Source organism: Plectropomus leopardus, chromosome 15 (genome assembly GCF_008729295.1).
Source record: "Plectropomus leopardus isolate mb chromosome 15, YSFRI_Pleo_2.0, whole genome shotgun sequence".
NCBI lineage: Eukaryota > Metazoa > Chordata > Actinopteri > Perciformes > Serranidae > Plectropomus > Plectropomus leopardus.
The window spans coordinates 7,088,984-7,114,417 of NC_056477.1; the positions used below are offsets into that span (position 1 = coordinate 7,088,984).

Below are 25,434 nucleotides of genomic sequence, written 5' to 3' on the forward strand. Positions count from 1 at the left end.
CCACACAACTGTTTATAAACTGGTTAAAATCATCTCAACATCAACAAGCTAAAACATTATAGTGCTGCCAACACGGTAATGCAACAGTCATAGTTATAACATCATATGTAACACTCTGCTTAATGATATACTGAGTACATTTTGCTGCCAGGACTTTTGTGGGCTATTTCTATTTAGAGTTGAGTCAATTGAACTCAAAAAATGCCCTGCATAGGAGTAATTGCAATAGTAGGCTAATGTTTCATATTTTTTATTGGTGCTAATATCCTCCTGCAACATACAATGAAAATGTACCTTCATGGGTTTAGTAGAAAATATTTTCCTTAGGTCAAAAGCAAAGGTTCAGGGTTTTACAGTTACACAGTCTGGGTTGATAATGGAGGGTATGTGAGCCTTTCTAACATATTTAATGTCTTTTCCTAAGTTTTGGGGTTCAGTCTTTTTAATAAGACATTATTTCAGGGGATATTCTAATTTATTACACCCTTTGGGGGTTAGTACTGCCCAGCACCTTTTTTGTTTGTTTTGGCAAAATATAACAGTTTTGACACTTATAAAGGGGATCACATCCAGTATTAGTCTAATTATGGATGCAGGACAGTTAATTAATGAAACATGTTATAGTAGGCTATGGTAGTATTACTACTTAAGAAAAACATCCTATGTCAATGCTTCCTCCACCATCAGCATCTAACAGAGCAGTCAATAGTATAGGTAAGAAAGAATAAAATGCCTAGTAATGCTAGATTCCTATGGTTGTTTTGTTGTTTTGTTTCATTTGAGCTGATAGATTTGTTTTGTTTAATATTAGTGAGACACTTAAATAATTTAAATGTTATATTACCATGCCACATCTTGTGCTGCATAAAGCAGGAAATGCAGTTAATACCAGTAATTGATTGCAGAAATAGTCTGTCCCTTAGACATCCACAAGATATTTTGTGTTGACAAAATATTTCCTAGTTTGCTTTGTGTACAAATATATATGGCCATTGGAATTTTAATTTTAGGGATTTTCACATGCACAAAATGTTTTCCGCTGTCATATTAATCACTCTGCAAGAGGACTTACAGTTTGAAAATGTTTATTGTGGAGAAACTGTGTTGTTACAGTTGGTTAATGGATCAGCAAATGACTCAATGCATGCACTGTGAATTAGACAGGTTTATAGTTTTTTTATAGCTCAACAAATGAACAAAGAATCTTAACAACAAAAAAGGCACCGGGAAATAACAAGTATGGTAACGAGTTGACATCAAGACAATAGTAACATAGCATAAATCAATCCTTCATACTTCATTCTTTCCTCATTGGCAAAATCTGCAGCTTTTCACCGTGCACAAAAACTCTTCTGACCAATTGAGTGTTTAAACTCAACCTAAGAACTTAAAGAAACTTTTCTGTTTCTTCCCCCATGACATCTACAGCTTGTTTTTTTGCTTTACAACCAAATATAGAGCAAAATAAGAAGACCACATTTCATTTACGCTTTCAGTCATCCACACTTAGAGATCATCAGTATAACATTTCACTGTAAGCTCATCTATTTTGTGTGTGTGTGTGCATGCATTCATGCTTGCGTGTATGCATGTGAACAGTGAGTGTAATCACAGTATGAATATTTTTCACAGCTCGTCGGTCTCTCCATCGAAGGGAACAGCATCTGTCTCCATGTGAATAGTGCCAGGCTCACAGCTGCCCACCCAGCCAATAGGAGTGCGGTTGAAGGAAGGCCGGCAGCCGATGTCTTGTTGGTACACCACTGCAGGTTCAGGCTCCTGTTTGGCTTCAGTTTCTGGCAGCTGGAATTTCAAGAACTGGTTGGCCTTTTCGAAGCCGCCAAAGGGCATGGCACACCTAACAAAGCAAGGTGAGTGGATTATAAATAAAGCTCCTGTTTGTCACAAAGCACCTACAAAGTCGGACCTTGAGGGAAGTACCTGTTGAAGCATTTGTACTTTCGCATATCCCTATTTACAATGGGACCAGGCATTCCAGTTTTCAGAGTGGCTATCAGATTTTCATCACCCTTCATGGCCTTCTCCCATGGAGACACATATGTCTTCACAACAATCAGCTTCTTGGATGCGTCACCCTTTCCACCTCCTGTGAAGAAAGCATCCGTGACAAGAGCATAAAATACAGTCGACTGGAGTCAGTAGCACTCATGAGTTGTAAAATTTAATTCAGCAGTACACTGGTTTAAAGCTGTGAGATGTGTGAGTATTTACACAAACATTGGTGATGTGCCCTAATGTCACATGCCTGCAGGTGAGCTTGCCGCATCTCCCACACCCAGGAGTGCTCTCCTCCCTTTTTTTTCCTTTAATCCTTCCTCTGATTAAGAAACATTTCTCTGATGTTTTTTGGGATTTTCTGCCATAGCTTCTATCATACAGTATTCCTATCTGCTGCTCCATCACTATGGTCTCTACCTCTTTCCTGCTCCCTTTATCTCTGGCTGGTTGACATAAAACGCATTGCTTCTTGTGCACCATAGCGACAAAAACTGGACTCCACATCTGCAGTGTACTTCATAATACAGAGAGCCAAGGGCTTGAAACAGACCATCATTCATAAGTAAACATCCCACACTCCAACCAAAGTTTTGTCACTTTGTATCCAAAGTGAAAAAAATGACAGAAAATACAGAAACCTCTAAAGTTCACAAATTTTGTGGAAGTAACTTTTTAACTTTTCCTTTTTTAACTTTTTAGCATTTCCAAGTGATATTATTGTTGGCGCCACAAAGAGCCATCCTCTTCCGCAATGGCTGACGCACTTCCTGCTGTTTGTCAAACCTTCATTTTTGTACCTGGTGGCAGAGAGAATTGCATAGCGAAAGCGAGGCCTAAGGGATCCAGTTAAAGCTCATCACAGGCATTACATTGTGCAATCAACATTTACTTCATGATGATAAGATATAGCAAACTTGTCTGTTTGCTTTAATCCATATAAAGTACAATGAAGGTTAAAAAGTGCTGGACCATAAAACAGAATTCTCCATAAAATGGAAAAAAAATTATACCAACCTTTAAGTGGAGACCACTCACTAGCTCCTTCTCCTTTTCCACCTTTCCCTTGGTCGCCCCCACCCACTCCTCCTGCACCTCCTGCACCTCCTGCTCCTCCTGCTCCTCCTGCTCCTGCACCTTTGCTTCCAGGCTTTGGAGGAGGCACGGGGGCTCCTCCAGCCTGCATCGCTCCCAAATGCAGGTGTCCAGTCTGTTTGCTAACAAAATGCCCACCAACAGTTATCATGTCACCTCCCATCTGACCTCCCAGAGCAGGGACAAACTTCTGGAGGTTGTCCTGAAAGAAACGTGATCAATAAAATTCATCATACGCCACACAGCACATTCATTTGTGTTTGCTAATTAGCCATGCTTCATCTTCTTGAGGTCACAGCTGACAAGTGTTACTAAAGACAGTGAGTCCTGATTATGTATTTGATGTCTTTACTTTCTTCCAGACAGTTATAGTATGGAAGATGAAAAAATGAAAATCTCAATAAATAAATAATGTTTAAATAAATACAGGAGTATTAAAATAAATATATTGATAAATTATACATAAATGTATAAATACAAACAGGTATTATTACATAGACATGGAAATTAAATAAAGAAAAAATAAATTCTAAAATACATAAATTAATAAATGGAAGTATAAATAAAAGAATAAGTAAATGTTAAATATGAAAAATAGATAAATGCATTTATAAATAAAGGTTGAAATTAAACAGAACAAAATATCTTAAGTAAAATTGATTTTGTGTCTTCCATCATCTGTGCTCTCACCATAGACTCACTGCTGAAGACGTCGGGGTTGTTCTCGTAGATGAACCTCTCCACTCTCTGCTGCCTCATCTTGAACATCTTGGATCCTTTGTTTTTCATCAACGAAAGCTCCTCCAGCATGATGTCTTTGGGAGTCCTGATCTTTGTTCCCAGGTCGAACTCTGATGCCTCCGGCTCTGACTCATACTCTAGGTAAGGGATGTGCGAACAAATTACATTGTTTATTGCATGTAGCATAAGCATTACATGTAGATGTCTTAATGTGGAAACTAAATGTTACTTAGAAATTTAGTAGTCTCTGTAGTGACATGCCAAAAACAAACTTGAAAAGTAAAAAGAATCACAGAAAAAGTCATCACAGCCTTTGTGTTAACAAGATGACATCTAGAATATTTTCTCATATTCTCTCTTTTCAAGCATTTATATGCTTGAAGAGAGAGAACTTAAGACTAAAGATTCACACTTTTTAAACTTACAACTTGATGACATTTAGTGACTGTTAGTGGTAAAAATGTACAGTAGTCTTAATGGGGAAGACACATAACTATTTTAATTGAACAATCAACCTAGGGTCATATATATTTACTGTTAATTATTTTTGTATTGTTCATGTTATGTTTTTGTATGTTTTTGTACTGCAGACTTAACCTCACCTATCCTGTAAGATTAGTTCCCCACCTACAGTACCTATCATCTATCATCCATCTATTTATGTTTTATGTGTTTATATGAAAGAGCTGTACTGAACATATAGACATTTGGTTTCATATTCATGTAATTTCATGTCAGCCTTACCATCCTGAGTGATATGTGATAGGTCAGTTATGATCTTGGTGGGCTTTTTCCGCTTGTTTAGCGGGGCAGGTTTTCCCAGAGGCATGGCTGGAAGTTCAGGAAAAAACAGGGAGTAAGCAGTAATACTGTTAGGGTTAAAAACAAACTGGAAAAAAAAACTCAAAGAAAACTGAACATTTGCTCTGAGATTTTCAGCAGTGATAAAAGTAATGAAAGTTAACCTGTTTCTTTCAAGAAACAAGAACTCAGTAATGCCAAAACCTCCTCAGAAAACTTGTTGTTAAATTATAAATGAATATGAATAATATAGTTTCTATGTCATAATGTTAAATACAAAATAAAATGAAAGCAAAACAAGACATTGAAAGAAAAACAAAACAAAAAAAAAGTTTTCAGTGCATAAATTTGAGTCCATTTTGCTTGATGTCTTGATTTTATAATAATTTTATATTTCACAACATGATTCCTATTCAAAAAAATTAATCGACAGTAATATGACTCTAAATTTGCACAGCTGCAGGTTCAGACAAATACTGAAATGCACTGAAGAGGTCTTCCTGCAGTTTTAAGATTTCACACAATTAAAAGAAGCTTGGAGTGCTTTGTGATTATCTTTGATCATCACTTCAACTTATCAAGATCAGTCTTTACCGTCAACACCTACAGTACAGGCTGTACTGTAGGTGTCGTACAGCCATCAACAACCTCTGAAAGTCAATCCACGAGACATGAATGTATCGGACAGACGGCATGGGCTCATTTTTCAAGTTCAAAGGGGATGTCAGTGGCCTCAGATTCCCTACATTGCCCAGTGAAGCAGATGTCTGCCGTGAAGGAAATGTATAGCTTAATGTGTTTTTCTGTTTTGTTTGGGGACATGAGATGTGACAACATAAACAAAAGCACACTGTAGTTCAGGCAAAAATTTGTCATCAATTAATTATGGTACTATGCAGTAAAAGTGAAGGCCTCAGGATCATAAAATAGCGTCTGATCATATTCCCAAATCTGCAGCTTGCATGCAAACATGTAGGGGGGGAAGTGAGAGTAATACTTTCCTCTGTCTCATCTGTCGGGATATCACTCACCATTAAAACATATTAACTTTAACAACCACAGTTCCTTTAACCTTTGGTGTCTCCCTAGTGTTGGTTACATTATCTTATGTGTTTATTTTACAGTTTTCTGTCTCCCTACATGCATATCAGCACCTTTAGCTCTCAACAGTTTCTTTAAGGCCCAGTCAAGAGGCAAAACATCACATCTACTGACTGTAACTCAACCCACTGCAGCTATTTTTAAAAACAATTTCCAGCCAAGACATTTTAGCGACGTGTAGTGGCGTCATTCGACTATCAAATGGGCTTGACACAACCCTAAGGACACAATACACACCTCCACAGAACAATTCTTAGTGAATGTTTGAACCTCCGTCAAAACACGAGTGAGATCTGGAGAAGTTGTGGATGTTAACGAGTAGGATTTTGGACACAGTTTAAGTTGCCTTAAATAATTACAGGCCTAGGGACCCCTTGCGCTCAGATTTTCCACCCCCCTGTTAGGGCTTGGTAACACCATATAAAATCTCTGCAACGCCCACTGAGAGGGATGGTCAGCACATTCACCCATTCCTTTGGTCATTTTAAGACGTACTAAGAAAATCTAAAAGCAGCAAAGTGACTTCCAGAGCCATTTTACTGAAATCATCAGTAGAATCAAGCATTCTCATCAAAAGCAAAATATTAATCTGGTTTACTGAGTTGTTGAGCTCCTCTTCAATTTTTTTTCCTGCTGCACAACCCGCAGAAAGTATGTTTGCAAACATGTTGCACATCTTTATTTCCTCTCCCCAGTTTTGTAGTAGCCAGAATTTAAACTGTTTTAGTAGAACAAAGCACACCGATGGGATGCAGATCCACTCACCGGGTTTTTGTTGTTATCCTGGGAGGAGAGACAGACCTATAAATACCAAACAGAGAAGACGAGACCCAGGGCTCAATTCTGGTGATCTGGATCGCAAGTTTACAAATCCCTCAGTGCCTCTGACCCTATGGCTGGACCCAGGTCCCGGGAAGTGCAAACCCACCCTACACTCTGATGGCAGATCTTCCAGAGGGTTGGGGGTGTGGGTGGCAGCAGTGTTGGTGTCAAGACAGGAGGAGGAGGAGGAGGTTGAGGTTAGGAGTATGAATAGGGATTGGGGGGGGTAAGGCAGGGAGAGAGGCCTCTGTTGGCCAGCTGAAAGTGCTGATGAGGATATTAAGGGAACAAAATCATTCTCACAGATGGTTCAGAAGCCTATATTTAGTAGCAAAGACCGGGGGGAACAGAAAACAGCTATATGATAACCTCAAAGGACTCTGGGGTGTGTTTGGGGTACACACAAGTGCACAGAGCAGGTTTAAGGTTAAGTGCTGTATGTGAGTATATGAAGGCCATGTCAGTTTGTGTTACACAGTGAGCTCCCTTACTCTCGACATTACTCTAACCTGACACCAGATTGTCACATTTTCAGTTTCTCTGAAGCAGTCATGTGACTGGACATGATGGACATGTGGACACAGAGCTGTCAGACACTCTAACAATGTTTGCATGGGAGGAACAGCTTGTGCAAACACATGTGAAACACTGGAGAGCACCCAAAGGTCAAAGACCATTAAAGACAATGCACGTCTTTTGTCTTGCAGTATCCTTTGTATATTCTTGACAACTTTTAAAGAATTGCAGCATGAATGCATGTAAAAAAAAAAAATTAAAAAAATCCATGTTTTGGGTGGTGGCCAGGATTTTAGAAATACTGACGTGTGTCCAGTTGTGTCCCCAACCCATTTGGTCAAATATAAATACAAATTTTGACTAGCCACAAAAAAACAGCAGAACTTTTTAGTCATAATGGTCTAAAAGTTGTTTTAAAGCCTTTTCCTTAGTACCAGGAAATAAAACACTGGAAAACATTAAATATCTTACATTTTATGGAATTTCTTTGTCTAAAAATAGTCAAACTTAAGAATATTGACTTAAAAGCTACCGTGTGTAACGTATGTGTAATTATAGAATATAATTGTGCATCTGGCCTTTAAAACCCCCAAAATGTATTGCCATCAGTGGCAGCTATTTTTTCTGTAACGCTACAGAAACTGCATCTTTTCAAAATAAAAATAAAGAACAGATAACAGAAAAAACAAGAAAGATCCGCTAAGTATGTATACACCATCTTTTATTTCGGCTTTATAGTTTCATCATCCTATATCTCACCGTGTACTGCTGAGATACATTGTAGTATCAGGTTTTACACATTTATCTAATTCAGACTTGTAATAATTCTCCTTTTTGCAACTATCAATAGCATATCAACTTTCAGAATAAATAGATAAGATACAGAGTGAATTCAGTTTTAGAAAACATTAACATTAACATTAAGTATAACATGGATTGTAAACTATATACTGATCAATATCTGTTACATTAAAAAAGCATAGCAAGTTTTGCTGCAGTTTTGATAAATATTGTGCTGATAGTAGATGACATTACATTTTCATAATTGTGAGATGATCACCAGTTAAGCATGCAGACAACATAATCCTGAGGTTCTTCAATGAGATTTGGCTTTTTATGAGTGCTCAGCTTAGAGTTGGGAGTCTGCAGGCTCAGCTAAATCTGACAAGAGCTTTCTCTGAGAGTTTTTCAGTTTGTGCTGTTGAACTGCGGTTAAATAGAAAATGTGGCTAGCTACTTGTGTAGCTTTTGTTGTTATTAATATGTTTTCCTGTAGTTCTTCTATTTAAATAAAAAAAATAAGTTGCTGATCCACAGTATATGGATATCATCCACACATCATCCACCCTCAAATCACTTTTATATACTCAACGTACAAAGGCCTTCTCAGTTTGAATTTAACACATTTTGAAAGCTGAGCATATTGGTTCAATTCTTTCAGAAATAAGAAGACAAAAAATACCCTCCAAATTAGCAAGAAATAAGGAAAAAGTACAAGATAGTTACCTGAAAATTAACACAAAAGGGGGGTGGGGTGGGGGGGTGGGTACTTGTGAAAATGGGGGGAACACTTGTGTCCGGAATACTTGTGGAAATTATCTGCGCAGCACGAGAAAATCGATGACGATCCAGGTTTCAAAGTGTTAAATATGGTTTCATTATATGTGCTTCTTTTTGGCTGTTTTTCATCATACATTTGTTTTCACGCATCCTCTTCAAGTTTTCATTTCTTTGAGAAAAAATCTTATTCCCTCTCCAGAAGATCTCTGGGGCAAATATTTAAAGGTCAAATCAAGTGCCAACCAAATATTAGATTAAAGAGAAAGATGAGTCATTCAGGGTCAAAGCCTCATCAGGAGATTTGAAGAACTTGTTCATCTGATAATTTATCTGGCTTATCTCAGTGTACTTCTATTTTTGTTGCTAGAAATGATAATATGATTCATGCATAAGTGCCACAGAGACCACTGTACATGGGCTTTTTGATACATCTTAATATAGAAACATTCCAGAAGCTGAGAAGCCAGTTTTTTTATGTGATCTTTTAAATCAGTTAAATTAAGAACATATTCTTAATTACAGTAGTGACCTAAATGTCATTTCCTCTAAAAATAATCTTATGTTTGGATATTAACAGCCCTATATATAGGCACCCTGTGAGTGTGGAGGTTGGAAACAAAATGCCCTTCTGACTGCACGCTCACTCACAGATGATTCTGCAGCACCACTCAGTGGCAAATCTTTTAAACACAGGAAGGCTAGAGATGACTTTTCATACATTAAGTTACTCTAATTAACAAGAGTTTTGAGATTACAAATGCACCTCTTGAACAAAGCTCTTTTAAAAATCGATCCAGAATGCCACAGTTTAAGTATGTGCACACGTTTCTGCTTGATTATTAAATGTGGAGCTCTGGTGCTATTTTTTTATTTTTTTATGCTATGTTGAAAGTTTTCTTTAAAAAAGAAAGTCAAAGTGTTTTGCTCATGGTCACTTTGCTTTGATAGATTTGTGTTTTGTCAGTTAACAGCAGAGTCTCTAACTGCTATGCCACCTCCCAGTGATTTAGTGGGTAAATAGGGGTCCGTTAATGATGTGCTGACAATCCTGTAATAGGTCCTGAAATAGCATTTTTTCAGTTTTCTCTGCAGACCTTATAAAGAAGACCCCACCAAGTCCTCTGGGAACAAAACGGCCTGGATTTCAAAAAGCCATTCATATACAGAGGTAAGTGAGGACTCCAAGCAGAATGGAGCAAAGTTCTGTCTTTTTTGTTTGTTTTACAAATCTCTCCCTCTCTCTCTCTTATTTTCTCTGTCTGTCTCTGTCTCCCTGTCTCTCACTCTTTCTCTCTCTTTCTGTCTCCATCTCTCTCTTCTCTAAAAAAATGAATAAATAAAATCTTTCAACCTTGCACCCTCTAGTGACAAAGCTTAAAACTGCTTGTACATTTGCAAATCACTTGTACTATTTATTACCCCCAGAAATTTAACAAAGTTTGATGTCATTATTTTCCTCTAATCATATACATTTATCCCCTTTACAATTTGAATACTGTGAATATTGTGATTTTCTCTACATCTTAACTGCTAAAAGATGTTTACGTGTAAGATCCAACATGAAACTGGCAACAACTTTGAAAAATCAATTTGTCAACTGGCCAGGTGATTAATTTAGCAAGATAATTTTCATTTCTGGAAACTAAGTTCAGACATAATAGCCTCCTTATGACAAATACTGCCAGTGGTGGAAAGTAACTAAGAACATTTACTTAAGTAACGTACTGAAGTACAATTTTGAGTCCTACTTGTATTTTACTTGATAATTTCCATTTTATGATACAGATGATATTTGGCCAATAACCAATACATCCCCTTTTTTGTCTCAACCTAATTCTAGTGATCATCAAGTCTCTTCTGTAGTGGAATGAACATATACTGTATATATGTATGTATGTATATATACTGTACATGCATATTGTGATGGCCCACTAGCAGATGGAGACATGAAATACAATGCTTTTTAATGTAGGCTATGTTATATTCATTCAGTGTGCAACATTTAAAAAAGCATGTTAGCCGATTTTGATGACGTGCCTATATTGTCGTGCATCCCTTATATAAAGTTACAGTTGTTGCACTGCTCAATTATCATCAAATGCATGCATGTATTGTGCATTAAAATAGAAGAGCAGGATCACACAGCCAGCAGCAGGTGGTAGTGTAAAATTAGACATTAGACAACTTGAGAGCTTTTAAAACTGATTTTATTCCTCTAAAAATGTTCTGTTTCCTAGTCAGTATAAACCTCTACTCAGCAGTAATAACAAACATTTTAACATGTTTTATTTAATCAAACTACATCCAGACACATTTATCATATTTTACACCTCAGCATTACTATATCCACACTCTATTTTCGTAGCCATAATATGAAAAAAAGACAAAGCTTTAAGAGATATTTTATTTAAAAATGGTAAAAAAAAAAAAAAGAAAAAAAATGTCCCCAAGAGCTCCGCAACTGAAATCCACATATTCGTTTCTTTCTTTCTTATTTGTTACCTAGTCTTTTAAGGTAAATAGCCATTTAATGTTTATCCTTACCATTTTACCAGTACCAACTATTGTACTGTTTAAAAGTGAAACCTCTGTGCGTCTTTCCATTAGCTTCTTTAGCTTTACAAACAAACTTCAGGTACCAAACTTTCCCATCAATCCCCCGTTAACTTCACTACAGGCTGTGGGACTTCATAACTATGTACAATTCAACCATAAATCCTAGTAGCTCACAAATGATGAGCTACTACCTCATTCATCTGCCCTACCTACAGTATATACTGCCTTTATCCTCCTCCACAGCCACTCTCATTTCTTGTGTCTTTTAAAAATTTCTGGGGCCTCCCAGTAAGTCAACTTCCCTTTGCACCACTTCGGATTAATTGAGAATTAATCAAACGAAATACACATTCCTTCATCTGTGTTATTTGTTTAATAAAAGTTAAGAATTTACATATATCTGCAAAGATCACATGGATACTAAGGAGGCTCTGGTGTGCCTAAAGTAAGCTGTGATATCCAGTGACAAGTATACATTCAGTGACAGCCCAGGAACTTGTTGAATGTGACCCATGCTAAAAACGATAGCATTTCTTTTTCGGCTATAGTGAGCAGAGGTATTTGGCACAACCTCGCTAACATTTCCAAGACCCAACCTTGTTGTCACAGATAGTTCCCAGGTGAGCATGGGCATTTAAATACATCTTCAATGTTCAGATGATCATGTGTCATTTTAACCACTTGACAAGGAGACTAGGTCATCATTGGTTTCTTTTTGACAATGCTACAAACAGAGAGTAAAACATTTGGTGCACATAATTTAGTAGGACAAGTACTGAATAACAGAAGTAACTGTTTAAAGATAGATAAAAGCCTGCTGTTTTTGCATTATAATCCTCCACCTGTCAACATACTACAACATATTTCTTCAGTGATTTAATCCTATGATCCAAACCACAACTATTCATTTTCAGCATCTCTCAGACATTTCAAGTTTCAAAGAATATTTCAGTACAGGCTCTGTTCAGATAGCATTTCTGCTAAATTAGTAGAAAGAGATCTCCAGAGGCCTTACATAAACCTCCCCCAGGACAGGCATATGGTGGACTACACAGCATACAGTATGTGCAAGTATTGTTATGTCACTCTGATACATGTGTGAGTAAATGTGTTGGCAGCAAAATAAATGTGAGCAGCATTTTGAACAGAAAATAGATTTTTATGATCTATTATCATTATTCAAGTTCTAACATACTTCAAAAACTTAACTGGCTTCTGGATTTCAAACTTTAAACTGAATCATTTTGTCACCTTATGGTACTTCACCATCATATGTTTACAGCTGTATTTAAGTTTTAATTTAAAGGCTCAGTGTTTCAGGATTTAAGGGGATATACAGGCAAAAATGGACAGAATTTTAAGAACTATGTTGTTGTAAGTGTATAATTTCAACTGAAATAGTTCTGTTTTCATGACTTTACAATGAGCCCTTTATATCTACATATGTAGCAGGTCCTCTTCCCAGGAGTCCACTATAGTTCTACAGAGGCCCAAACAGACAAACCAAACACTGGCTCTAGACAGGGCTATTTGCGTCTCTGTGTTGGCTACAGTAGTAATACGACCTTGGCATGTGGGAAAAGTTCTGCAGCATCACCACTAGATGCCACTAAATCCTACACACTAAACCTTTAATGGTGTAGGATTGCCTGTATTCATTCATGTGAATTTAATAATCAATGAATTGATTTGAAAGTTGCCCATCACAATTTCTTAAAACCTAAACCCAAAGATATACAATTAACAATGATGTAAGATGATAAAAGCAGAATATTGCCACATTTGAGAAACTGGAACCAATCGGTATTTGGCCTTTTTAACTTAAACAGTGAACCAATTTTAACTGAATTGTTGTTGATAAATTCATCAATTTTATCAGTAGATGAATAGTACATGTCCAGCTGTGGTAGTGAATGGTGTTCACATTGCCCCAGGCCTCCACACACGGGGCTGGACGCCTCCCTTGGTGGCTACAAAACGTGGTTTGGGCGCCTGAAGTGCGGTGGTCTTGAGTGGGGGCAAAGAGGCAAGGATACTGAGCTCAGGAGCACTCTGGAACTGCTTGGCCGACTGGAGTCCGCTGTTGTATGATACTGGAGTGTAAGGTGTAGGGACTGATGGGGGCACAGGGTGTGGAATAGGGGTGGCAGAGAATTTTGGGAGGCTGGGCAGTCCAGCTGGTTGGGTGGGTGGTGAAGATGGTATTGGGTCACTGGCTGGTGCTGGTGCACTGGCTGGTGCTGGGGTTGGAGTGAAAGGAGCAAGAGGTGGGGAGATCATGCCGGAATGAGTCAAACGTTCTCCAAGAGTGGTGGCCGAGCGGGGTGCAATGACCTTGGGAGTCAGGGTGGGAGCTGACATGGGTGTTGGTGTGGAGAATCGCTTGACCTCAAAGACACGGGCTGTTTTGATGGGGATCTGCTTTGGTGGGGTCAATGAGCTGCCCACCATTGTTGCTGATATGTAGTCACCCTGCTGCTGCCTCTGAGCCTGATAAGAAGGCATAGCTGATAGATTAGTGACACTACCCCCATAGTTGAACATGGCAGAGTTGAGCTGGTATGGCTGCCTTCTCATGAAATCCAGAGCTTTGATGCCCTCTCTTTGGGATCCTCCTCTACCCCTGCTTTCTGGTTTCTGGCCCAAATTCCTCTGAGGTCCTATCGGGATAGTGGGGGCCAGGAGTGGGTTATACCCAATGGGTGGAGGAGCACGGACATTTGGGGAGTATTTCCACTGAGAGAGATGGAAAGGATTGGGGGAGGAATCAAGGTGTTGGGCTGGACTGTGTGAGGCCACTTCCTGCTGGTAAGGGGTCTCCGGTGGGGTGTCCACTACATACATTCCCATGCGGGTCTGCCTGCGGGCAAACAGCTCGGCCCCCTTACCCCCTGCCTGAAGAAACTGCGGGGCTTCGTGGATGACCCGAGGCTTAGGTGCCACAGGGGGAGGCGCCCTCCCTCTGCTGGCCTCACGAACCCTCTCTTCCTCTACATCATCATAGATAGCCTCAGATTGCCCTTGCTTGTGTCGGGTTGACCTGTCATCCAGATTCTGCACCATAGACAATAGCTCAGGATTGGGGGAGTTCTTCTTGACCTCTGGAACATTGAACATAGGTTTCGGTTTGCCACTACGCCGTCGAGCATCGATTAAGATTCCTGTGCGACCTGTTGGACCAGGAATAGGGGTTGGAGCCACAGCTTCTGGCTGAGAGACTACTGACACTGTAGCTACAGGCGCCATGGAAAACTGAGGAGGAGGTGGTTGAGCAACTGGTACTGGGAGTGGAGACACTGGTATAACTGGGTCAGGTGAACCAGGAATTTGAGATACAGGAGGAGCTGGGGCTGGATCCATTGGTATTTGTGAAGCCAGGGGCATTGAGGGAACAGACACTGGGGGCACGGCTCCAAATGAAGTCTGATTAGTGGCAGTTATTGGTGGTGATGTCTGCAGCATCTCTACAGAGTTAGAGACGGCCAGAGGATAAAAGGTAACAGGAGCTTCTGGTGCCAAGGGACCTTGAGGTACAAAGGATGGTGGGGAGATCACTGGCGGAGGACCAGGTGGCAGCTGTGCCATTACTGGTGAAACATTCATGGCTAGTTCAGAAGCAGTGGAGAAAGGTGGTGGCACAACAGCTGTTGAGGCAGGACGCTGGCTTGTCTTTGTGACAGATGGTCTGAACGTTACAGGGGCGGTTGCAGCTCGAATGCTGATGAAGCCAGGGGTGAAAGGACGTGCCGTTCTGTTGAGAACATTACTGGCAGGTAGTTCTGGTAATGGTGTTTCAGCTGGTGGTTCAGGTCTGGTCAGAACGGTCACTGAGGGAGTGGCTGGTTTTGGTGCTGTAGGCGGAGGTGACATTATCATGCTAGCTGTACTAATTGCAGAGTAGGATGGGTCGCTATTAGACATCCCATAGGCCGCAACTGGAGCTGGAGCCTGAGATGGCTCTTGCTGTATAGTAACAAGGCCAGTTGATATTATCTGCTGAGACTGGAGGTTTGGCTGTATCTGTGGTTGTATCTGTGGTTGTGTCTCTGGATGTAACATTGGAGCCTGCCCCTGGACATGAGATGGTGGAGGAGCCTGAGGTTGTGCCGCCTCTACCTTCTTGGCATGCTCAGCAGCCCTCTTTCTCTGCTGCTCAAACAACTGGGCGCCCTTGCCTGCAGTTTCACTCAACCCTGGACTTGGAGCATCCTCTGCCCCATCCCCGCGACCTTCAGTGCCTGCAGTTGCCCTCTTCTCCAGAATATCCAAGGTGTCACTATCCCAAGTTGGATCAGGAACAGAAGAGAAGCCATCCTCATCGAACTCTGATTCACTTCCAGGAAATACCCCATCCTCCTCTTGTGAGTCCTGACACCTATCCTCATCCACACTACCAAAACTGGTGAGAGTGTACTTCTTGGAGCGCTGCCGCCTCTTCTTGAACATCAGTACCCCCTTAGAGTGGGGGTTGGGAGCATCAGTCAGTAGGGACGCAATTGTTCGACACTTGCTTTTGGCTTCTTTAACATGCTTGTCTTGCTGAGTATCCCCTCGGTTCAGTTCTGCAGGGTATGAAAGTCATTGCTATTAGGAACAGTTGCACATTAGCATAAAACAAGGACTGCAGTAAGGTCAGAGAAGTCTGAATTATTACATTTAACCTTTAAACCAAGAACTGACTCTGATATGAGCATTTAAACCTGTCCTGACCAATATGCCTTCAACAGGCATCCATCTCTTAATGTGCCACAGGAGCATTTCCGGGAGAATTCCAGACAAGCCTTCAGCTTCTCACGTTAGCTGGGGTGAAGGATAAATTTGCACATTATTAGTCTGTGCTCTGACATCTCACTTAACTAGAAATATCTGCAAGCTTCTGGAAAGTTGCATGTCGTAGGTGACTGGAAGGAGAACTTCAAAGGGTAGCCACGACATATGCTTTAACTTGTTATGGTATTAAGAAGATTATCATAGGCAACCTAATTCTGTTATCCTAATATGCACTGCCACGTGAAGGGGGTTCTTAATTTGTCTAGGACAGGGTCCCTAAGTAGAACATTGGAATTTAAAACCTGCACCCAGTGATGGCAAGGGGGATTTACAACAGTAAATTTATTTAAGTTCTTTAAACAGCCCATTGACTTAAAATAGCCTTGCTCTGTCCTTTTCCTCAGCTGATTATGGATGATGGACAGGATGACAAGTTGTTGACAGGATATTAGTACTCTGTTGTATCAGTGTATTTTTGTAAGCTTTCTTTAAAGTTTGTAAACTGAAAAACAGTAAGCCATGGTGTGACTTTTCAGCCCTCAGTATCTTGAATGACACTTTATGATAATCAGCAAACTCTGTGAAACATCAGCTTCCTTCCTGACATTTTAGATACACAAACAATCTTCAACTACCAGTCAAGGAGACTGTTCCCTTTTATATTTGTGACACATCATCTTATCATCCATGTTAGTGGAGGATTACTGAGTGATGTTGTCTTAAAGTTGTAAAAATATCAAAACAAAAGCACAGCTAGAGAATTGGCGAAAGAATGAAGATATGGAGAAAGGGGCAGCAAAATTAGTTTCCCTGCTTTGGTACTTGATACCTTAAAGCAGCTAGAGATGCTTTTCAGTGCTTCCATGTTGATCACTGGGGTTTTTACACACATAACTGGAGGTAAATATAGTAAATTGTACATGCCATGCTCTGTTTAACAGCTTTAGCTTAGGCCACCCACTCTCAATGGACTATTAACCTTAAATGTATGTTGTGCAGGAGTTGTCCACTACTGTTTGGAAACATTATCCCCAATGAAATTGAAAGCCAACCACAGCTTTGTCTGCTCGGGTTTCAGCTTGCTACATTTGTAGAGGTTTTTGCACTGTGGCTGCAATTTTTGTGGCTGCTTCTTGAATGCGCGCCTCTTATGGTCTGACACCTGGTCGCTACCATTTTAGAAAGTCTCACTGTCACCTACTTGCTGTGCCTTTGTTACGTTCCAAACACAACCAAATAAGAGGAAAATACAGGCAGAGGGCAGGGTTTCTGCAGAAAAATAAAAGTGATGAGAGAGAAGGATCATTTTTGAACGAGTCTTTATATTTTTTATTTTGTTTTTTAGGATGATCATGCATAGTACACATTTAAAGCAGTTTATGGATGTTTATTTAGTAATGGTGATTGACTGTCAGATCAAGTGACTGAGTGATTTTCTTGACTAAATTTGAATTAAGATCAACACTTTTCCTATTGGTACATCATACATGTGCCAATTTGAATTTTGTAGGATGAATTTTGAAAATGCGTATTTTCAAGCAGAACAAACTTGTTACAAAAGTTTACCATTTGCTGACACAGTTCTAAAGTTTCTAAAGGGCTGTTACTTTTATGGAGGTGTGGTTTAGATTTTGGTTTAGTTGTGAACAAAGAAGGCTGTGTGGTGATATTATCAGTTCGGTGTTCAAGGTGTGAAAACTTGAACTTACTGTTGAACTCTACAAATATCTAGGGTTTTCTCTGGGAGGTTCAGGGGTATATTTGTCTTGAGCTGCAACAAAGGAATGTACTGTACATCTAATCTCTTCTTAGAAAAGTCAATATCATGCTGGCATAGAAAGCTGTAAGAGAACTTCTGTCCCTGCATATGGGAATGGAGGAGATCAACCTATCTTAACTAAAGTGATGTATTTCTGTGCTGAAAAGCAGATGGCACATAGAAAGAGTACATGAAATATAGCATAAAAACTGTATAAAAAAGAGCATCCTTGAGAAAATATAAAAATATGAGGACTCTGTATCTATAAGATTAAAAAACTCAATGACTTATATTTATGTGTTTTTAGAAAAAGTTTTATGACTTTTAAACCAACCAGTGACTTTTATCAGGAATGTGCACATAAACTTGGAGAACCCATGTGAAGCACTGGCTTTTCTGTCTTTGTTGTTTCTCAGCTGTACTTACTGGCTTGTTTGGCCTTTTCCATGTAGGTTGTTGTGAGCTCCTCATCAATGGGATTATTCACAGGACCCACCATGGGCACTAGCTGGCTGCGGGAGCTCAGCATCAGGGCCTCCTTTGCCCTCTCGGGGGACACCAGTGGCACATTGGCTGGCTCTAGAAAGCCGCTATCCTCCTCTTGCCCTCCATCCCGTGGCCCCTGGTCATCTGCTGAGGAGATGATGGAGGAGGTCTCAGTGGATGTCTGGGAGGACCACATTCCTGGACCAGGAGGCTGGTAAATCACCTCCCTCCGTGCCACCCCCGGCAGCCCCCCCTCTCCATTTCCATCTCCCCCACGTCCATCCAACAAACTGGGGAAAACTTGTGCATCTGGAGCACTGTCATAGCCGCTCATCTCGGACGTCTCCCCGCCCTCAGGGGATGTTCTTCCCGTTGGTTTTCCTGGGTTGGAGTTGCTGGGGCTTCGGCGTTTCTGCCGGCGCTGCCTCTCGTAGCCTGCCACATCTGCATCACTGTCAGTCTCGCCATAGTACGCCTCACTACCAGGTGGAGATGTCAAGCCACTGGTTATGGAGGAGCGGCTACGGTGGACCTCACGCACAGGTGCATGGTGGGGGCTGTTGGGTGACATGGCACGCAGAGCAGCGCGGTACTCTTTGTCTATGCGGGGAGATGGGGCACGGGTCACAAGAACCACGGACTGAAATCCAGCAGGCACCCTGCAAAGAAGAGGAGGGTTTAAAATATTAATGGAGCCACATGAGTGCAGTTAGATGCGATATTAGCATATAATGTCCCTTACAGTGAGTGTGTCTTAGCACAAGCAGCAGAAACATTTCTTAGCCCTATATATGAAATATTTTGTGTAATGTGCAGTCGAAAATGTGTTTGAACATTTTAAATGGTGCATGTTTTGTCTCAGACATGAGTCTTTGATGTGAGCATGATATAATTTTTTCTTACCCAATTATGATTGGTTGATGATGGTTTATCACTAGTAAGAGAATAATTCTTTTGTTCCTCTGACCTTTTGACCCGAATATGTAATATCCCAGGGGAGCTGTCAATGAGGTCCATGGCCTGGGCATGGGATAGCGTTCCACATGGCTGATCGTTGATGGATACCAGTTCATCAGCCTCCCGAAGCCCAGCCCTGCATGCCTTGCTGCGTTTACGCACCTGCGCAAGTAAAAAAAAGATACAATTGATGACAATTGACAATAACTGATGATTGATAAAGTTGCAAAAATGTTGAGTCTTGATTGGCTATATCATAAAATATTTTTGGTATGAAGGGAGAGCAGCGCTGCTCAAGACTGTCTCAGCTGCTTCTCAGCTGTGACAGATCTCGAGAAATTATGTCTCGCCATTTGTTTTTTTTATCAGCATAGACAAACCCTATACCACCCTTTACTACAATTTCAATGTCTTTGTCACAGACATGAGGAAATACAAATTTATCTGTTTCAATCAATCTTTCCTGTTTCTCTTTCAAAATAAAAGCCCAGCATTTCTGTAACAGAATCCCTTCGGTTGTTGACACAAGGCTTTTTATTATGAACTATTTGCAGGACCATGTTGTTAACAATGCAGGAGCTCGCACATCTTCAGTAATGAGTGAAATATGTGCTTATAACTGTGAGAATACAGTATTCATAGCAGCAGACAGCTCTGCAGCAGTGTCACAGCAACAATGCTGCCAGTGTGAACGCCGCAAGCGTGTAAGACGCAGCAGTTCAGCAAGGTTGCCGACACGTGCTGATCACACCTGCAGTGTGCCCTGGGCCTTTATATGTCTCAGGGGCACAGCTCAAGTCAAGTCAAGGCCTTCAGGAGAAGCCCAAGGCTTTCAGCTGACAATTTAATGGAAGGGCATACAGTACGTACCCTTCTTGGTTCTTTGTTATTGGTATTTATATCCTCTTGTTCCAGGATTTTATTATACCAACTGCAACTTGTAACTTAAGTTCAAGTCCCACGTCTACAGCTTTGGTTCAAAGAGCTGTGATGAACAGTAGATACTTAAAAGAGGATTTTAAGACAACTGGTAAAAACAGAACACAATTGTTCTGTCTCTCGTTCACTGCTATTTAAATACTGTATTTTCCTCAGAATGGTATTTTTGTCTTGTGTAACTGCAAGCATAGAAAGCAAAATCATGACCAAGCCATGGTCTTAGTCTTGTCTTTGTTTGTGACAGTGACTGACAGAGAGCAGCTTTTGTCCTGACAGCTCGATCTTGCTGCCGACATATGCCACATATTGCAGCTCAAGTGGGGCACTCATACACACTTTAACATGGAAATGCCAGCCAGCAGCCATCTTCATTTGGTGCTTTGCTATTTGTGCCCGAGGTCTGTCAAGACCATGGCTTTATGCCCACCTTAAATTGCCTCAGGTCTATGCAGGCCACGTTAACATGTCCTATAATAAATTCAAAGCAGATGTTTGAAGATTTTCAAACTACTGCAATGTTGATTGCACTCTGTGTGGGCACTCTCACGTACGAAAAGAATATTGTTTGTAAGATTTCAGAGATAAGGAAGCGTTTCATCGGTTGGCCTAATAAGTTTTCTTTACAGCTATTCTGGTAACTTGCCTGTAATAAAATCTCACATCCGCATTTAGCTAAGCCTTCCTAAGTGGTCTGTGCCTGCTTGTGGTGCGGGATGTCAGTTATTCATTCAGTCAGTCAGTCACCTTGTGGTTGCAAGTCATAACAGTTATAATACCCTTACATGTTCTTACACACACACAGGCCACACGGACTGATACAAAAATACACAAACTCACATAAATAAACGCACAGACATGCACATGCACCCCCACAGGCACAAACCCAGCACTGACACACCAGCTCTTTCAGTGCAGCCCCAGACTGCTCCACCTGTTAGGGACGGTATACCATGAGACCTGACAAGATTACTCCGTCCTGCTCTCTGGGGTGAAGGAGCACTCTGTTTTGGATGGTCAAACAGAAGCAGCTGTCGTCCACTGCCATAAAGGTGATTTGTTGTCCTGTGGCTCTGTGTACATTCTGCACAAGTCAACTACATGTAGGATTCATATTTTAAAGAGTTAACATTCTTAAGACGCTAAATACTGTCTAAAAGAAGTGGTTGTTTTATGATTATGGGAATTGTCTCTGTTACCTTGAGCACATTTTTTTCTCACAGACAAACCAAAATTAGCCTTTTAACTGGTAAACATTCCCCTTTGGCTGGCAAACAGCAATCTTTGCGAGATAAGTCTTACTATAAAGAACTTGCGAGGTCTGTAAGCAGTGGTTCCCCCCAGAAATTTTCCACCAAAACCAAAAGCCATCACTTGATTTTTAGGAATTCAATTATGCTCTTAACGTTTATAGGCCAATTGAAAATGATGTCAATATGAGAGTTAAGAAATCGCATACTGTTATACTTCAGTTCTTATTTTACAGTTAATGTCACGAATTATTCTACCCGAAAAAACTGATGCCAGTTAACATTTTGGGTTTCACAATGACCCTTTTATAATGTGTTATGTATCTATGCATGTTAGGTGATAAATTGATGTTCAAATAGGCTGGTTGAAAAAAAACAAAACAAATATACACCTTTAATTGGAGGGAGTATATTAATCATATGGAACATAACATTTATTGGGCACAAACCCTCTCAAGTTTAGGGGAAACTTGTGGGTAAACATAGAACCCATTTTCATTCAGATATCTTGAGGTGAGTTCAATGGAGCCCTTTGAAAGTGGCCTTGCCTGTTGTTCCTGCACTAAAATTCAGTCCACATTTTGAGGCATTATTTATCTCTCATAACAACAAGCTTTGCCAACATAATCAGTTGCAATGGATGCCTTAGGTTTTCTAGTTTGACAAGATATCGCTATCTTTGCACTAGCCAAAATAATGAGTGTTCTTCAGCCTCTTAAAAGCAGTAATGTCTTCAATTACTTTCGCTCAGTGAGGCACAAATCATATTAGGATGGCCATAGACCCCCCGGTCCCCCTCTTGGATGGACCACTGTCTGTGAGGAAACATTTCCTTTATCCAATGAGGATTATTGTAATAACCTTTAGTTTAACATAATTGTGCGTGATAGAGGTACATTATGTAAAAGCAATCCAATGACTGTCTTAGGCATTTATGACGATATGGATAAGAAAGGTTTAAGACAAATGTACTTGATGAATAGAATGTCAAAAAACAAAAAGCAAGTTAGTTTCTCTCTCATGGTCATTTATTTAGAGCTTGTGGTGTCTGAATAAGAACAATATGAAGTATAACAGCGCTTTAGCAATAAGGATTTTCCTTAAGCATGAACCTACGGACAGAAGTTTAATGTTCCTCTCCAAGCAGTGAGATACTGTTCGTGTTCATGTTTAAAAATAGTGTATGAGGTTAATTTTTGAGCACTGAGCTGAAACGCACACCTTGGCTGACCTCGTGACCTGCCGCTTCTCAACCAGAAATAGTCACCTTAAAAAGTAGGTTTGCTCAGTCAACAGATATTGAAAATGTGTGTGGATATGCATCGTGAGTGCATATGTGCATGTATGCATGTGTGTGTGCAGGTGTTTTAAAACTTTAAACATCATATCCAGAAATAAGATATCTCTACGAAAAGATTTCATGGAGGAAATAGTTGGTCCAAGTTTCTTTTAAGCAGGAGGACTGATAGAGTGACGACTGGGGATCGGATTTTTACTCATGTGACAGATGATGATGACGTCACTGACTCAAAACAAACAGCAAAGGATCAATATGATGTCAGAAATGTGACTACAACTTTATCTGAGTTTGTACTGTTATTTTGTATTTATTTTTTAACCATTTTCAGCTTTATCTTTCAGAGGTGCTGTTTTTTTCATCTTGAAAGCCTAATTAATCCTTTTATCCAGTTTATATTCTCCTTTGGCTTACATTTCAAGCAGTGCTTTCTCAAATGGAGATCAAGATTCAAATCTGGACTGCTCCACCAGTGCCAAATGTGGTCACCAAATTCTTGTCCATGAAGAATTTGCTTTAGCGGAGTAAAACGAGCTGAGAGTCGTAAGGTTAAATATTTCCTTTACCCAATTAACATTTTATTTCAGTGAACTTCGTCATACAAGAGGATCCATAAAAGTAGTCTGTAACTCTCACAAAGAAATTTATTATCAGTATTTGATCACAGACAACCATGTGGCCTGAGTCTTGCCTGAGTCTGGCCAGTCGCACGGATTTCAAGAACTGACCTATATTCAGACTTTTGTGATGTTCATACCTCGCCTATAGGTTTCTAGATAGATCTCAAGTAACCTGCCAGCTTAAACATGACCAAGCATGGCTGGAGTGATTTGACTTTCTTACTTGAAGTATGACGTAGTGGAAACATGCTTGTTGAGGTGGGCAAATCAACACATGGTCATGGGTGAACGATGTGTCACATCCAGCTTCACACAAGACAAATTAAATTCAAAAATGACCTCAAGGTACCCCATATCTTCTATATTTTGCATATTTTACTGCTCAAAGAATAGTGCCAGCAGGTAGCTCAAAAAACAGTTCAGACTTTCTTGTCAGTGTCACACACAGCTTTGAGCTTTATGCAGTTCAATAAGAGAAGCAGCATACATCGGAAGATATGCGACCAGGTTGCCCTACATTCACAGCTGAACTTGAAGTGTAAAGTTCACCTGATCAATCATTGGTGCGCCTCTGCATGAAGACCACTCTCAAACAAGATGATGACTCATATTCAGGCCCCAAACCAACCTGCATCACAGCCAATATTCCATTTGACTTTGTTCACAGCTTCTTAAATCTCCACCTGATATATCCCAGCTGATGTTTCACTTCTCTTTACTGCAGCTGTTGAATCTAACGATAGTTTTCTTCTTTCCACTTAGCAAACCATGAAATGACTGCTTCTGTCCAACCTGCTGCGTGACCCGCCTTACCTTAGCCACCTGGAGTGGTTTCTGATGTTCCACGCCTCCCTGGAGACGAAAGCCCCATGGCGCTCCACCGGACAATGTAATGATCACTTCCTCTGCAACCATTGTTCTGCTTTTTTTGTCTTCTTTAAGCTTTTCTTCTTTTTCTTGGTTATTTTCTGCTCCTCTTTGGTTCCTATATTTTCATCTGGGGGGCCCTCAGTGCGTTGGCCCCATGGTCAGCAGTCAGGGCCCCCTGAGCGAGCTCTGACGTGCTCTTTGCCTGCCACACTGTCCGAACGCTGACTTCTTTCTGAGTCCAGCTTCAAGGCCGACGCTCACACCTGAACACACACACATGCACACACACTCTCCTGTGCGCCCACCCATACCCAGAGTGGGCCAACCATCACAGCAAGAGGAGAGAGAGGGGGAGAGGGAGAGAGAAATATGATGGAAGGAGGGGGGTCTGTGTCTGCTTACGCTGAGGAATGCCTGCCCCAAATGAGCGAGGGGAGGGTCCAACGCAACACTTGTCCTGTCACTCAGACCTATGCCACCGGGTCGCTGATAGCCCCTCCAAAAATAGGACACCACCACCTCTGCTGCTTTGCCTGCTCCTCTGTAGACCGAGAGAAAGTTAACATTCAGAGCGTCCAAATGGCACTGTTTCATATGTGGCTTTACAGCATTGAGGTCATTGGTAACCTTTAGTCGGGTCGCAGACAGACTCTCAAATCTCAGGGCTGACACTTGTTATGATAGGACTGTCCACTCTTGATCAGTTGCATTCAAATATCTTTCGATTTAGGGGTGCTGATGAAAGTTAATGACGTTGACAATACGTGTATCTGGTGCTGGTTAATATTTAACTCCTGTGCATCCTGCCAGCTCCTCTGGACCTGGAGACATTCTGGGCTGTCATCATAGAGCTGGTAGGATAAATACTTATGCCCTGGATGGACAGCCTGCAGCTACATTGAAATATGTCCTAAATCCAAAGTGTTGACTGAATGACAAGTACTTTGAAACACAGGCGGGACCCCTGCTTGCATGTGTTAAACTGATACAGAATGTAGACACAGTGTGGACACACAAGATAACTAATTGTTAAGTTTATTATGTAATAGTTTCTTGTGGTGTCGGCTTTGTTGAGATAAAACGGATATCAGTTTACAGACGAGTGGCTCGTGACAGCACTAGATGTAAACATTAATGGCGCCATCCTTGTCTGAGGTGAAATGTTAGCTAGCTCAGCGGTGCTAGGTGCGCTAGCAGTAAATGTATGCTTTCTTCTGTGCAGTGGTTAGGTTGGCAGGTGTAGTTTGGTTGAAGGAAAGTAGTTCCTACATGAAACTGCTC

At 40.6% G+C, this 25,434-nt stretch overlaps 2 protein-coding genes across 2 annotated transcripts; both read right to left on the bottom strand.

Moving 5' to 3' along the window:
* Nucleotides 1–1,068: 1,068 nt before the first annotated feature.
* On the bottom strand, nucleotides 1,069–6,757 carry myoz1a (myozenin 1a). Its single transcript, XM_042502493.1, has 6 exons — nucleotides 6,520–6,757; nucleotides 4,597–4,683; nucleotides 3,802–3,989; nucleotides 3,034–3,313; nucleotides 1,942–2,107; nucleotides 1,069–1,858 (listed from the first exon to the last, which is right to left on the bottom strand). Exons 2-6 carry the CDS (start codon nucleotides 4,679–4,681, stop codon nucleotides 1,627–1,629), a joined length of 951 nt encoding a protein of 316 aa, XP_042358427.1. The 5' UTR covers nucleotides 4,682–4,683; nucleotides 6,520–6,757; the 3' UTR covers nucleotides 1,069–1,626.
* A 4,080-nt stretch (nucleotides 6,758–10,837) lies between these two features.
* On the bottom strand, nucleotides 10,838–24,476 carry synpo2la (synaptopodin 2-like a). The gene is made up of 4 exons (XM_042502794.1): nucleotides 24,097–24,476; nucleotides 19,191–19,342; nucleotides 18,164–18,882; nucleotides 10,838–15,770 (listed from the first exon to the last, which is right to left on the bottom strand). The coding sequence occupies exons 1-4, from the start codon at nucleotides 24,196–24,198 to the stop codon at nucleotides 13,129–13,131; spliced, it is 3,615 nt and encodes a 1,204-aa protein (XP_042358728.1). The 5' UTR covers nucleotides 24,199–24,476; the 3' UTR covers nucleotides 10,838–13,128.
* Nucleotides 24,477–25,434: the final 958 nt, after the last annotated feature.